Genomic DNA, 16,001 nt, shown 5'->3' with positions numbered 1-16,001 from the left:
GACTCAATGATTGACTCAGTGTCCAGGCTGTGGGCTTCTGCACCAACAATAAACAGCTCTCCCACCACCATGCATCAGGTCAGGTCATCTAAACAACATATCCACAGCAAAATCTAGCTGGTGTGTTTTTGTTATAACTCTAGTTTCTTTTTTCCTAGTCATTCTGTGTTGTTATTGCAGCATTAACTTGTGAAGCTTAAAGCTGTAGTGTGTAGGTTCTGCCGCCCCCATGAAGTATTCTAAGTAGTAAAGAGATAATTCTGTGGAGTTGATAGTCTTAATTAACTTTGTGTTGACTCATTTGGCAATGGCTTGAATGTAACAGACGTTCATTAATATAAAAAAGTTACGCACAAAATATAAATTTTCCATTAAAATGTTTGATTTTTTGTTAGGGAAAGTCTAAGTGCATCTGCCAAGATCTTCTATTTATTTCAAACACACCCACATTTATGCTTCTGAAAGGGTAAAAGATTTTTCATATGAAAGACCTGCAGTGCCTACCACATACTGTGTCTGACCTTTCATAAACTGGACTGCTGTGCTGCAGTAGTGGAAGAATCTGATTCTGATTCTGATGCATCTGAAGTGAAGTGTGCGCATGCGCTGAAAAGTGCAAGCTGCCTGTTGCAGTGCTCCGTCTCTGTCTTCTTACTACTGGTGCTACTGTGACACAGAGTTTCCCTTCGGGGATCAATAAAGTATGTCTGATTCTGATTCAGATTCAGATCCTTTACTTAAGAGTAAAAGTACTAATTCCAAACTATACAAACATTATGTTACAAGTAAAAGTCCAGCATTGAAAATGTTACTTAAGAAAAGTATGTAAGTATCATCAGGAAAATGTATTTAAACTCAATGCAGAAAATCCTCACATTTTAGAAACTGGAAACAATCAAAACAATCCTGTCAACCAACTAAGCTAATCTTTTTAGCTGTACTTGTAGGCCTGAATATTGTTGGGTAGTTTGATTTATAATAAAACATTGTATTTCTTGTGTGCAAAAATCTTAAATTGTAAAATAACTAAAGCTGTAAATTAATATAGTGGAGTAAAAAGAACAATATTAACAATATCTTTTAAATGTAATGGAGTACAAGGAAAAAGTGGCATGAAAAGAAAATAGAAAAGTAAAGTACAACTACCTCAAATTTGTAATTGTACAGTACTTAAGTAAATGTACTGCGTTCCATCCCACCACTGCCATTTAAGATAAATGTATCCCTGTGTTTTATATTTTTTGCACGGTAACACAACTTCGGAGTACATTTGGCATCAACTAAACTCATGCTTTCATATTATTGGTTGTTTGTGGCTGTAATAATCCAAACTGGAAAACTCTGCACCCAGTAAGTTTTTGTGCATACTTATTACAGCATTGGTATTTCCTTTAGTTAATAAAACTCTCTAGTTTGAACAAGATGTGTGTTGTCATAGGAGGATGTTGGCTTTAAGAAAGAAGTCATTATATTCAGCAGTCTGGTATATTTTGTCAAAATTTACCTGGATCCTCAATGAAAAGGTTCTTCATCAGCCACTGCACAATATCTGTACCTGAAACAGGCCAGACAGAAAAAAGAAAAAAAAGAAACTGACTGTTATACAGTGCATGGTCTCACATCTGTAGAGATTTGGAGTACAATTTAAGTAATAGAAAAAGATGGGGTTTAAAGTGAGAAGCACTTTTTTTTATCCCTTCTCCTTTGAGTCATTTTTGGGGGCGAAATGTAAAAAGTTTTTTTTTTACCCATTACTTTAAAACTCCAATTAAGATTAGGTGTAATAGAGAACAAGTTCGGCTTTATACTAAAAAACATATGTGCAAGCTTAATTAAATAATTTCAACACAAGAGCTCTGACGAAGAAATAAAGATTTTCATTACTTCATCTCAAGAAGTTGTCTGAAGTATAATAACACGAAAGGTCTCCAACTGCTCAAGTTTGAAATGATCTCACCCCACTGGCACTTAGAAGAGCAATATTTAGAGCATTTACATTACTCTGTGATAATTTATGATAGGTAAAAATACTAAAACGCTTTTTCTTTTTTGTGTGGTGGAGATAGAGAATCATCACATCTTTGCTTCCCTTCTGCTTTCTCTGAGTCCCGAGGGACGTGGTGTTTAATTCTTCATCATTCATTAGTTTCCCTTGCCTTTAGCACTCAGCTGCAAACACTCTGCACATCCATCCGCTGCTGTAGTAATTGTGTTTATTGATATAGACTGCTTATGGCATATTGTGGTAATGCATTTTCCACAAGGTCTGAGAGAAAAAAAGGAGACCGTTAATAGCTTTTCTTTGCTTCCATCATTTGTTTGGGGTGTGTCAGAGCCTCCCACTGTGACTCCAGACTTTTAAAGTGATTATCAATCGAAGCAACAACAGCCAGCAGGCAGGGTGGCTGACTTCAATCCCCACATGACAGGTACAACTGGCTAATAATCTTTTTATTTTTTTCTACTTTAAGTGTGTGTGCATGTTCCCCTGGTAATTCACAACAATGCAGTTCCACACATTGACACCTACAGCTCCAACTCTACTGAAGCAGTTGGAGGTTGATTGCCTTGCTTAAGGGCACCTTGACAGTACTGTAGGAGGACAGCATTACTCATTCCCCTTCCACACTCAGACTTTCTTTTGAAAACATTTAATCATATGTTGTCCTCCCACTTTCCCTCCAGCTATTCAGTTATTCTCCAGTTAGCCACTGCTGAAGAAACAGAGCAGCAGCATTAACAGAACCAGAATGAAATGCAGCAACAATGTATGTATTATATATCTATATCTGTGTATATTTATAGATAGATATCAGCTTGTGCCTCAGCTGGAGGTCTGGCTTCTAGTGTTCCAACACTATTGTCATCACCATTCACGGCCATTATTGGGCTCTTTGCATAACCCAAAACAGAATGATGTAAATTGACATCAGTCCTGGGATTGTTGTTTGAAAATTTACAAACAGATGATGCAACATTCCTTATATTACAAGTCCATAATTTCTGAATCCTTTCCTACAAGTTTCTTGAAAAGCACTATGTCCTTTGATAAAAGTCATAGGGACAATACGAATTTGGAAGAAAGACATTGCGTTGAACCTATAAGTAAATATGAGATCAGTATCAATTTATTACTAAACATTTTATATGTAGAATTGTGAGTTTGACTTTACACATTTGTTTTTTTTGAATGCTCAGCTGACCCGTGTTTCAAATGAGCATGATCTCTATTTTCCTGATAATTTGTACCAAATAGCAAATATAACTTTTGGGATGAGATTGTCTTAACCAGTATAACACTATAAAGTGATTAACATGTCAGTATAGAAAAAGTGCAAAGTAATTAACTAATGCAGATTTTAACAACCTATGCTTATGTTTTTCTGACACAGACCTCTACTGTCATGATCCAAGACAAAAAAGACTGTTCTCTCTGGGGAGCAAAGGCAGATGTAGTGTGACGTAATTATGATGGCAGCAGATACCTCTTAGTGAGAAAGTTGAGGAAAACTGTGTCAACGAAGTGTGTTAACGTTGTTTAAAGTGATTCAGGTTCGAGTAATTTTACCTTAGGGTCCTTTGCACCATGACCTTGAGCCAAACAACCCTCCCAGAAGTATTTTTTCACCTGGGTCAAACATTGGCGAGTTAAAAGTTTGGTATGCAGTATTTGGTCAAAGTTTGGTATCATTTTGGTCATTATTAGTGGGGTAATTTACACTGTTGACACACAGTTGGTTCCATTAGCGCCTGCATTAAGGTAATCAGCTGATAACGCTTACTCGCCCAATGTTTGACCCAGGTGAAAAAAGCTTCTGGGGGTAGTTTGGCTCGAGGTCATGGTGTAACAGACCCTAGGGTAAAATTACTTTGCACCATCACTTTAAGTAGTTTTAAGTCAAAGCAAACCTTAACCATAGACATGGCAGATCAGAAAATATTGACAAAGAGAATACAGTTTGTAGTTTAGGGTTGAGGACTTGTTGTTTGAGAGATATTTATTCACCTAATGTAATTTAATTCAGGGGAAAGAGGGCAGCACTAAATAACCTGGTAACTACTTTGACTCACTTTTAACAGTGTGTATTTGTACACTGCAGGGTTAACCAGTCTTTGACATCTCTCTCTACTTCTTACCTGTTACTACACTGGGGATTTTGGTCATGAAACTTTTGACAGTTCTGATGGGCACACCCTCTGTCTCATCCTGGATGCGAGTGATAATGTCTTCAATCTGCAGAGGAAGGCAGCCAAAGAGGAAAGAAAGAGGGACAGAGACAGGAAGGGAAAAGAAGATAAAACAGGGTTAAGATTGAAATATGCTTATTTGGCATAATTCAAATTCCTGTAAAATGTGTGCTTATATTATGGTGAAAGATTTTTTACCATCTAATTTAAGGGAGAAGACTTGGGTTCAGCTCATTTCACTTAAATTAATGATGACCACACCTTCACAAGCTGATCCTTTCAAAGAAGCTGCTTGTGAAATTACTCACTTCAGCCCAGAATTAGCTGGTTTGGTTTAAGAAAGAGAAAGAGGCTGCTATTATTATTTAAGCACAAACTTACACAAAGCTTTTACTGGTGTACCAAGGCATTTGATTGATTCAAACAGGAAATGCTAATGTGACATTGCAATAAACATGCTATGAAATGCTTATGCTGCACTAATGCCCGGCCCCAGCAAAAAAAAATACATTAATAAGGAAGTGACAAACCTATTTCATAGACCTTTAAACATGAAAAATGGAATACATAATTAGACCCCTACACATTGTTACTGTTCATAATATTTACAAAAGTTGCAACAACAGCATAAAGTTGGAGGAAAATCTCATTTGATATGAGCAGGAGACGAGGTTCAGCAAGAACAGCACGTGCCTTTGGCCTATTATCACAATTGTACATATGTAAATGAAACACACATAATGCCCACTTTGCACTGTAGTAGTCAGATCTGTTGTTTTGTTTGCAATGTTGACACCCCCTCTCTGCACAGCTGCTTTTTTGTTTGTGTCACAGAGTGGGATGTGAGAAGTTGGTCGCTTTGGAGACAGCTAACACAAAACTACCACACACCTCAGCAGGTATGCAAACTCAGAGCGAGAGCGATGGAAAGAGATAAAAAGAAGGAGAGAGACCAAAAGAAAGAAAGAAAGAAAGAAAGAAAAAGAGAAAAATGAATGAAAGAAAGAGATCACATTAAAGAAGTGTCAAAGAAAAAACAGTACCAAAGACACCATACACACACTCACAGTCATGCTTGCACAGAAAAGACAAATCATGTACTTCCTGTGCTCCCTATACATACAATGAACTGCACATTTGTTCTCATGCTGTGTGCATTTTTCTGACCCTTTTAGCTTTTCACTATATTTATGAGCTAGCTGTCAGTGGAGTGCAATTCTCGCAGGCACCCACGCCGGGTCAAAGCTTACATGCCTACTTCCACAACAGACACAGACTTAATGTGCTTTTAAAAAATCACAACCTATTGTTCATTCTAGTCTAAATCTTTCTAGATTTCTTTACAGACAGACTGCTGTGCTGGTGTCATTTTCCCCTCATATAGTATGAGTATCCAGTATATGATTTTCCATACTAGAATACAAAATAGTATCTTATTCCGCCTGCTTTGTCTTTAGAAGATTGATAATTTGAGGAAGAATGTGATTATTAACAGTAGAGGAAACTTGAGGCGGAACTGCAGTGTAAGGCATAACATCTGCTACAGACGAGAAATGTGGCTGCGTCAAAAGAACCAAAGGACAAAGGAGAAAAATAATCGTGTTAGTTTTGGCCTGTGTATTTTGCATAGCATAGCTGATTGAATGTGTTCCTTCATCTGCCCACTGGCTCCTACAGGTATCATCATACTATAGATATCATCAGGTTTCTCGAAAACTTCATGTTTGCTTGGTTGGTTTGGTTTACTGAAACCTGTCTAATATATTTATAAAATACATTTGTACAACATACTAGACCTTTTCCACTGTTGTTCCTGGTATTTTACAGTCCACCATCCCTTACCAGGATGGACACAGGTTACCTTGGAGATCATAGGTATAGTAAGCGATGTTAATCCAATATCCAACATTGCTGTTTAACTTCAGTTTTGGACAGAGCAAGACTCGCATGTTCCCTCCGCTTCTTGAGCCTCAGCTGGCTCTATAGCTTTAACAAGTAGAATTAGAGGTACCAATCTTCCTCAAAGAAAAGTAAGTAAGCTAGTAGGAAGTTCCCAAAATGTTGAAGTATTTATTTAATTGAGTCTGGGGTTTAGGTGGTGGCAGAATGAACACTTCAGCCCAGCTAAGTGCATTGTTCAGGGACAAAATTACAGATAATATTAAAGAACAGAAAAGCTCAAGAAGCACATCTTATTCACTTCTCAATACAAGATGTTCCCAGCCAAGATTCAAACTGACAAGCATGCTTTTAACTCTCTTGCCATCCATCTGCTGTCACCCAGTTTCTCTCTCTTGTGAACGAAACAGATCCTGGCTGTCTGCCATAAGCAAGGGCACAGGTAGCTTCAGGCTACACATCCAAATCAATACAATAATACAATTCTAACAAGACCTTGATGGTCTGTGGAGACAGCTGCTCAAAATACTATAAAGGCTTCCGCTGTCATGAACATTTCACTCTTCCTGCCCCACCAATCAAAATGGGCATTCATAGCAGGCTTAGTACAGCCATTGAACCCGGAATTTTAGGAAAAGATGCAAAAATTACCTCCTGTATGCCAGATCACAGAATGCTATTTTTTAATGAAATGCATTAGTGGATGTTTCCCTTTACAGTACATAGATAAAACCAGTGGAGTTATAGTTACATAAGATCAGTCCCAGTCATATGTACAAAACAGACAGCTTTAAAAAAAACATTTGTTAGATTATTAGTCATACTAGTTAGCATAATTTTTAATAGCCACTATGGTTGAACAAAAAGAGGAAACTCAATCCAAGAAGAAAATTTCACTGGTATCAGCCCATCCTTACAAAATCACCCCAGTAACAATCGTTAAGCAGGAACTGAGAGATCAATTTAACTTTACACACGGTACCTGTTGTATCTATCTTTCCCTGTTTTAGGGTGTGTGTGTGTGTCTCTGTCTTGGCTTCGAGTGCAGCTCAGTGGGAGCAAATATAACTGCGAGACAGTTTTTAATGCCCTGTAGGGCAGTAGGCCATCTGATTACACTGTTATCAGCCACACCAAACTAATAACCAAACTAATATTAAAGCAAGGTAAAGCTTCACCTTTAGAAACGGATTGAAGCTATTGGCTGGTGAAGGAAGTATTCAAATTCAAAGTATAAAAATACCATAAAGTTAAAATATTCCATTACAGAAACATTACCAGAAACGAATGAGGAACAAAAGCGAGAATCCCTATTTTGCAGAATAACCCCTTTGTGAGTGTTAAATGATCATATTATTGGATTAGAGCAATACTGATGCCTTAATATGTAAGCAACATTCTAAGGCTTAAGCTAGTCAAGCTAGTTTTGTACAATGTTGGGTATTTTAAACTCATAGAAATGCATCATATTTTGTTAAAAATCATGTGTTCGGTGTGCAAAATGTAAATGTATAAAGTAGGAACTATTACAGTAAAATAAATATATAGTGATTTAGAAAGTACTTTACTTACTTTAAAATATAGAGCAGTAAAACTATAAGTGGCATCAAATGGAAATAATCAGAACACTACTTAAATGTTTTTTATTTGAGTACAGTAAATGTACTTAGTTATTTTAGTAGGCAAAAGTATTCACTTTAAACGTTTATTTGTTTTTTTACACAGTGTATATCTCTTATGTCTTCCTTTACTTTCTCTATTTATCGGTTCTATTGCAGTTTTGGGCTGCTGTAACAACTGTATTTCCCCTCTGCGGATCAACAAAGGTTTATCCTCTAGCAGTTGAATAAAGTCACCTCAGCCTGAATTTGATGCTGCTGTACAGGAGATTTCAATTGTTGTTGGCTGGGTACAACTACTGTAGTCTGAACATTTAGTTAACCTAAAACATAGGACTGTACCTCTTGGCCAATGAGTTTTTTTTAGAATGGAAGTGGGCTAAAACATCCTGAGTCAGCAATGCAGACCCATAAGAGGCCACAAAAACTCTCAGCTGGAACCAAAAACTGGCATGACCATCCCAAATACACACAGAGGAGGCCAACTAAAATACAATAAAAAAATCCCCCCCTTTAGATTCCTGACCATGAAACAGCTGCAATTAGTCTTCCTTTAAGATAATTCTGGGGAGATTGACAAGGGAGATTGACAAGGCCATCACTGTGGCTATATAAAGAAGCAGGAATACATGCTGCTGAGAGAGAAAATGTCAGCCATCGCCCTGAGGATATCGCGCAGAGATACCTGGGTAACACATTTTGAGAGAAAAGAAGAAAATTACCTCGTCTGAGCCATGCAGCTCCAAATCTTCCACACAGTGACAGTTTAACAAGGTGCCAGATCAATAACAGGCTGGCTGAAGGCCAGCTAGAGAACAAGTAGATGGATGATTGGTACTGAAGTCAACGATCCAGGGGTTGAATATTCAAGCTGTTTATTTGACCTCGGCCTTGAGGGTGACATGGATTGTCACTCTTTTGTCAAACACAACGCCATTCAGGATAGATTTTCCTAATAATGCATTGATGCTTCATATGGTGGTTCCAAAGGGGGAGAAAGAATGACTGAATTGAGTATTCTTATGTTTATCATTATATATTAGTTAGTCTTATGGGGAACAAACATAGGGTGGTGGAGGTGGTATGTAACATTGTTACTTGATTTATTTGGTATCACTAAAATCACATTTGGCCCCTTAAAAACAACCACAACATTTACTTCCACCGTTCAACTGGTCTATTGTAAGCCTCAAACATGGGAGAATGTCTATTTTTTCACTAGCTGTATGATTTGAAATTGGGTGTGTAATTCATGTGCTGATGGTCATATTTTATATTCCTCAGAGGGAAAGTTCAAATAGACCTATGAAGAGTACATATAGCACTGTACTCCATGAACTGATTAATTTAGATTTCTGGGAGAGGCAAAGTATGTGATCAGACTAGTCATTTGAGACCATTCGCTGATTTAGCTCCTTCCAGAGCTGCTTTAGCACATCTGCATATTGCCTTCACAAGATCCTTCACAATCAAATGCTGAGACGCTGCACTGATTGAAACATGTTCCTCTGTGCTTTAAGTGGCATTTGCATTATTGAAAAAGAACACTTGGACAGAAAGTCAAGTGACAACAAAAGGAAAAGGAGATGGGAGAACTTACTGATAGCCACCAAACAGATACAATTCTTTAAATTATAATATTAACTATTAATGTCATGCACATATTAAAAAGGCTGAGCTTAAAATATATACAGCGTGCTCAGATCCTTGTTAGTGGGCTTCAGGGTTGTATATGTGATGAAATGTGCAAAGTAAGAGTGCATGTTGCTGTATACACACAGCAACATGCACTCTTACTTTACCAGGAATGCTGCAGGTAAATAGACTCTAAATACTTCTGAAAAGCTTTGGGTGAAAGCCAAAATGTAAGGTTGTGGTACAGTTGATACAATTTGTAAAAATACACAATTTGTAAAAAGAAAATGTGTTTGTGAAATAGTATTACTTCTAAATGGTTTTCTGAGGTGGAGGTAGTGCAGAGAGGATCTCCGGTCAACTCACTGATACGAGTTTAAGTATATTGATTGTGGCAAACACTGACTTGCTGCCAGTTGCATGGGTTTTTGTAAACTAACCTCAGAACTTTTGGGTAAGCAAGGTTAAATTGTATCTATGGCAATGAATGATATGTCATTGTAGCAACCCTATACCATAAATATCTTCAATAACTAATGTGCCTAATAATGCTAATTAGATTTAATCTAAAAACAGTTAAAGTAGCCAAATGATTAAATTACAGATCCAATTAAGGAAACCAAATGTTGCCTCAAATTGTGGCTTAAATAGATTCAAAGAAACTCTGAATTTAGGTGAATCCCATGCACATATTCTTCATTTACTGTAGCATGTTTACTTCAGAGCAATTTCATAATCTGACACAATGTCTGAGGAGACTCATTATCCACATGTCTGTGTCGGCCAGCATGGTGTTTTATACCCACAAACATTTCTAAAACTAACTCTCCCACATTTGACATCTCACAAAAAATAACTTCAAAATGATCCCTTGAAGTGGAAAGCAGCTTGCTTCATTAGTAGAAGCTCTAATACTATGGTGTTATAGGCAGATATGTTGTTGACACACAGGGTTGAACATCATGTTGCTGCTAGTTATCCAAATAAATGTGTTAGGTTTTTTAAAAAGGTGGCAATTAAAGTGGCAATACACTAAAAATCAAATGTTTGTTTTCAACTGGATATAAGAACTATACTTGCTGTATCTTGTGTGTTTATATGTGTGGTTTTATAGTATAGGATACTGTATGTGACCGCAGCTTAGAAAACATACACGTAAACATTACCTAGGAAATTCTGTTGTCCTGGAACATTGCAAATAGAGGTTTAGCAAAGCAAGGCTACCATGGAAACAACGTCAGCATATCAAGATTCCACAACCTACTGCTGACATGAGCTCACACACACACTCAAAAAATATGAGTCCTTAAGGTTTATTACCCTGATCCTCATAAATGTCATATTTGTGATCCTAATAATCCAACTCACTCTACACTGCTACTTTCATGAAAATGTATTTAAAGACACCTGTCAAATGTGAACATGAACACCACCGCAAAAACATCATCAAAGACAACTACCAACTGGTGTGTTCGCTGTTGCTGGTTAACATGAACGCATGAGCCAAGAGTCACTTCACAAGCCAAATTGTTCTTTTAGAGTGCCCAGTTAAATGAACCTTGAAATTATTATCGCTCATTTTGTGGGTGGCCACAAGGAGGTTCAAGTTTGACAGCAATGGTCGATGTTCAATCCACCAAAAAAAACACTGTGAATTACACAATAACCTTCAGTATATGGAGTTTGAAATTCACTGGTGTTAAAATCCCTTGTGTTTTAACTCTAGTTTGATTTCATATTCACTGGTGTTTTAACTCTAGTTTGTTTCATTAGTAAGTGGTGTCTTAATGCAGCTCTAGTCCGATGTTTTAGCTCTAGTCTAGTCAAAAACAATCACTAGTGTTTCAGCGCTGGTTTGGTTCAATATTCTGTAGCCCTTGTTTGATCCAGTATGAGTTGGTGTTGCAGTCCTGGTTCACTAGCACAACACAGTTATTTGAACAATGCTGCAGAATCAGATAGTGGTCGAGTTGAAGCATTATTCTCTGTAGTTGTACACCATGCTCAGTATGTTTAGAGAAAAACAGTGTAGTGAGTAGTGTATGGTTTGTATAGACGCTTTGGTATGTGTAGGTGTATGTACACTGTATGTGTCATCTTGGGTAACTATTTCTTTTTTCCTTTCAGTAAGGCACCTTTCCTCCCCTTCAGTACCTGAATGGTTCTCTGTAGACCACATAACAATCAGGTCGTTTCAGGGATAACTCTCCTTTTTGCATTTCTGTCATCACCAAGTACCGTATTGTAATTTTTTATTTACACCCTGAATCCTCTGAGAATAAAGGTCTGGGTTTCTTTCAATTACATTTTCAGCAAAAGGATCATAACACTTCATGCAATGTCATTAGGTATTGTAAGTAATCATGAATGCATATTAAAAGAACGTTACGAGCTCGCTATCATCATAGCCCCAGTGTAATTTAAGATCATGTGATATGCTGTTTTATTATAATTTGAGAACGTTACTGTATCAATCCAGCTAATGAATATTTTGTGTAGAACTCACACTAGACTAATATTGCTTTGTACAGAATACATTTTATTAATATTTATAATATTATTATCCATAAATAACATATGATCCCTTGTTATTGTAATATTGTCCAATAAACTTTGAGAAAAGAGCTTTGATTTAGAAAAAGGCCAGATTTCCCCAAAGCCTCTAGGTGTTGCATACCATCGCTTTCTCATTTGTAAAACAATGAACTAAGATGATCTTGGTGGTGGAACATTTTAGTCCCTGAAGCTCAGAGAATAAGGAGCATTTATATGTAATAAGAAATTATCTTTATGAAATACTTTTCATGAATTCAGTTCATGTGGGGCAATAACATAAAATCATAAAGCAGACAAAGATAAACAAAAGATTCTGCATTGCTATCCTAATAAAAAGGTGATTTAGTAGTGACAAAAGCAAACAACCCTGTACTCAATTGATGAGATTTCCATGGACCAGAGGTTTTTCACTCCCAAGCTTTGTTACACGGGATTTGTACACCAAATTGATTAATATTTCATAAAGATTAAAGAACAGCTAATAAATAAAGGTTAGTGAAGAAGTTAGAGGTGGGCAATTTCTGAGTGAGTTCCTAACAATGTAATTCAAAAGCCATGCTGGGAAATAATGTTGAAAGTGTTTTGATTGATGGTGAATGCACTGAGCTACAAGGAACAACACAGGTATTAAAGTCTGTATCTCACATAACACTGTATATTATTTTTCCCCTCGCTGTCATTTGGAACTATTAACAGCTTGAGAGCTTGAAGTATTGAATGACTTAATTATTACTGCTTTAAATAGAAAGACTCTCATTTTATATATTAGTTTTAGCAGATATTGTGCAAGGGTTGAGCTTTAATACTTCTGCCTGAGCTATCCATGTTTTTACTCGGAATAGTATAAACATTGTGTGGTCCAAGAAAGACTACCTTAGAAACAACCAATCGAGATAGTATGTGTTTTTGAGCTACATCAGCTTTCACACAAAGAAGAATTGGATGTGGAGGTCAGATAAGACCATCAGCTGCCGTTTGGGGTGGTCAAAAAGTTAGTGATGCAATTTTCATCACCCAGCAAAGGTTGGTGTGCCAGAGAGGGTAGGCGGAGCTAACGCATGTAACTACGTTGAATGATTAGGTCAAAGTCATCTTATAACTTCTGAAAATATAAAACAAATATGTAAATGTAAAACTGAGTTAAGTTCACTGAATTTGATGTTCAACCAACTTAAATATTAGGTTGAATCAACAACTGCTCAGCCACACAGACAAAGTTACTAGTCTGTCCACACTGTTTACATAACAAATCTCTTCATAAAGCAATTTCAATGTAAAAGATGTGAAAAGAACTCCAGTCTTTGGTCCATGCAAAAACGCATTACAGAGTTCATGTGAAACCAATATCAGGCTTGATTTGACTAAAGTTTAGGCTGCTTTGGAATCTCTTTGCAGCCAGTATGGACAGGCGTATTTACAGTAAATAGTAATAACCAATGAACACGGGCATGTGAAAATTGTTTGAAAGACTTCAAAATGAAAAGAAATTGCTCATATTTGTTCAAGGTGAAATGTGAATAGCTTTAGTGTAAATTATTCTGTTGTGTATTTTTTTGTATTTCAATAATTTACCCCACAGGCTGTGCATGACTCTCTTTTCACACACTGCATTTTATTTCCCTAACCTACATATCCTCAGTGAGCTCTTTTGCTTTAAAAAGGAAATATATCTGCCCAAATTCTCAGTAACATGAAGAGGCTAACTATGACATGACAACCTTCTGTCAAAGTGTACAATAATAAGGTTCTGATAATTAATCTTCCCTTTAATGGAAATTATTAAATTCTGGGCACATACAGTTCACAGAAAGGCAATTTCATAGGACTACTGTAATAGGAGGATTTGGGTAATCCCACATTTAATCTAATATCTAATGCAGGCTATTGCCAGCCCGGCAAAGGTCAAATTAGTTTCAACAAAATTATTAAATGTAGTGCCAAAATGTATGTGTGAGGGCATCAGTCACACATTAACACACAGTATGTCTCACACACACACACACACACACACCAAATGAATTGCCATTCACCCAGAGTGGGTGTAATGAATGTGAAGAGGGTGAAGCAGTCTGCCTGCAGTGTACCAGTTTATGTCTGAAGGTCAGATACGAAGGCTTTGTGGCAGTGATGATAAGTCTTGCTGGTTTCAGCCCAGTGCACCTAGGCAGCAGGGTGATGTGGCTGTTAATGGAAGTGTAATGACAACAGGATGGCTTTAACACAGCTGACTGCTGTTGCATCTCTGCCTGACGGCCGACGCTATCTCTGGGCAGTTTACGAGGCCTGTCAAAATTCTCAACCACAAAATTAAAAAGTTTTCTGATGTGTGTCTCTGACACAAATCATATTGTTTCTTTTACAACAAATAAATGAAAATATAATCAGAAATGATACCTCAGTGGTTGAATGTACTTCAGGAGTACTCACACATGGCTACTGTTTAAAACAAGTGGCTGGATATAATAGAAATGCTGATGCGTCACGACTTCTGTTCAAATTTGTTTTGTGGGAAGATAAGTTTGATCTAGGTTAGAAGTTGTTGGAAATTTTTCTAAACTTTGTTTAACTTTTGCAGTGCCAATGTCTGCAGCCATGCTGCAGATCTGTGAGGATAAACTTAGGAACTTGATTAAATCTGTCAGCAGGTAATTTGATCTGGTGCGCGATGATAACATTATACATGCCCACACATAATGAGTGAGAAGCTTAACTTGAAGTAAGCCTGTCAGAAAATGGCATAAAAATATAACTAAGTACCACCAAGAAGTAACCAGGACTTTCTTCCTTCCATCCATCCATCCAACCATCCATGCATCCATCCAAAGTCAAAAATTAAAATAATGCAACATATTCTTTCACTTTTTACTTGACAAAGTGCAAAAACTACTGTGCAGTAAGCAAAGGTGTCCAAAAGAGTAAGAAAGAAACATTTAGAAATACAGTAATCCATAATGGCAAAACCAATCAATCAATCGGAAGTTTAGCCTATAGCAAAAAAGATGAAAATAATTCTTTTAAATCAGCTTAAAGGTGTATGTATTTACACCTTTAGTGTGAAGGATCTTATCTTTATGCCAAACAAAATCACATACATTTCAGTGTAAAGAAGCAGTGCATACTTAAACATAATTGAACATAAAAGGGTGTTAGACAGAAGTGACTTTGGCTGCAGGAGGAGCAGATGATTACAGCCTCAGCCTCCCTTCGTTTGGCATTGCATTCTGAACAGCCCGGGTATGGTTAACACCTTTGGGATGTGACACCAGCTGCAGTGAGGACAAGGTGCCCTGGGTGACAACGGTACAACAGGCTGTCTATCTGACTGCAGAAAAATATTACCTGGATTTAGCCATGAAATTACATTCTTTTTTACTTCCCGCTTCCATCTGTTCAGCCTCATCAAATACGAGTACAGAAAGGCTTGAAAAGAGCAAAGAGGAGGGGCACGTAGTGCGTCTGTCCAACCTTTGGTGAAATATTACAGTCTTCATACTATATAGCTGCAACAGTTTAGATACAAAGATGTTGCAACTAATTAGTAACATAAGAGGTTTAGTGGTAATATCACTCAGTATTGCATGTGCATACATGTTAGTGGTAGTTTGATGTCTAGAAACTGTAAAGTAAGGAAAGGAACTTCATTGCCACTGGAAATGTGTCCCTGTCGGAGTCCCAGAGGGACAAACTGCTGATTTCAAGAGTCAAAGTATATTTTTAGCAGCTCCTCAGGGAGCACCTTTCTTAGTTGTTTTTTGGATGCTGAATATAATTCTCATCTCATTGTTGGGAGATGAGGGCTGGTATGGAGGGCTGCTTCAAGACTGTGGCTTTGGCTAGTGTTTTATTGATTGTCCTTGTTTCCTGAAGGACATCACCAATCATCAACTGGAGTGTAAGTGAACAAAACCGATGTTCGGTGGTTATTTTCTTCAACCCGGTTTTCAACAAATTGATCCCTCTTTTACACTGTAAAGGGATTAAATGTAATGCAATTCTAATCTGCATAAAGTTCAACAGCTTCACATATTCTCTCACTTGTTGTCTGTTACTACACGTGTGATTTCTCAGATGATGCCTTTATTTATTTCTGCTGTTAATGACACA

At 37.2% G+C, this 16,001-nt stretch overlaps 1 protein-coding gene and 1 long non-coding RNA gene across 5 annotated transcripts in view; one reads left to right on the top strand and one right to left on the bottom strand.

The window, feature by feature from the left end:
• rgs6 (regulator of G protein signaling 6) overlaps positions 1-16,001 on the bottom strand; it is a 109,606-nt gene that overhangs the window by 17,128 nt on the left and 76,477 nt on the right. For all 4 annotated transcript variants that reach the window (XM_032542415.1, XM_032542416.1, XM_032542417.1 and 1 more), the window contains 2 exons: positions 4,138-4,234; positions 1,505-1,555 (listed from right to left, as the gene is read on the bottom strand). In XM_032542415.1, the coding sequence (XP_032398306.1) occupies positions 1,505-1,555; positions 4,138-4,234 (148 nt within the window). The remainder of the gene's footprint in view (positions 1-1,504; positions 1,556-4,137; positions 4,235-16,001) is intronic.
• LOC116705938 (uncharacterized) lies at positions 93-11,701 on the top strand. The gene is made up of 3 exons (XR_004336091.1): positions 93-246; positions 5,384-5,389; positions 11,690-11,701. It is a non-coding gene; the product is annotated as an uncharacterized LOC116705938 (long non-coding RNA).

Source organism: Etheostoma spectabile, chromosome 18 (genome assembly GCF_008692095.1).
Source record: "Etheostoma spectabile isolate EspeVRDwgs_2016 chromosome 18, UIUC_Espe_1.0, whole genome shotgun sequence".
Taxonomy (NCBI): Eukaryota; Metazoa; Chordata; class Actinopteri; order Perciformes; family Percidae; genus Etheostoma; species Etheostoma spectabile.
The sequence above is the reverse complement of the archived record's forward strand: the minus strand, read 5'-3'. Positions and strand labels throughout refer to the sequence as shown.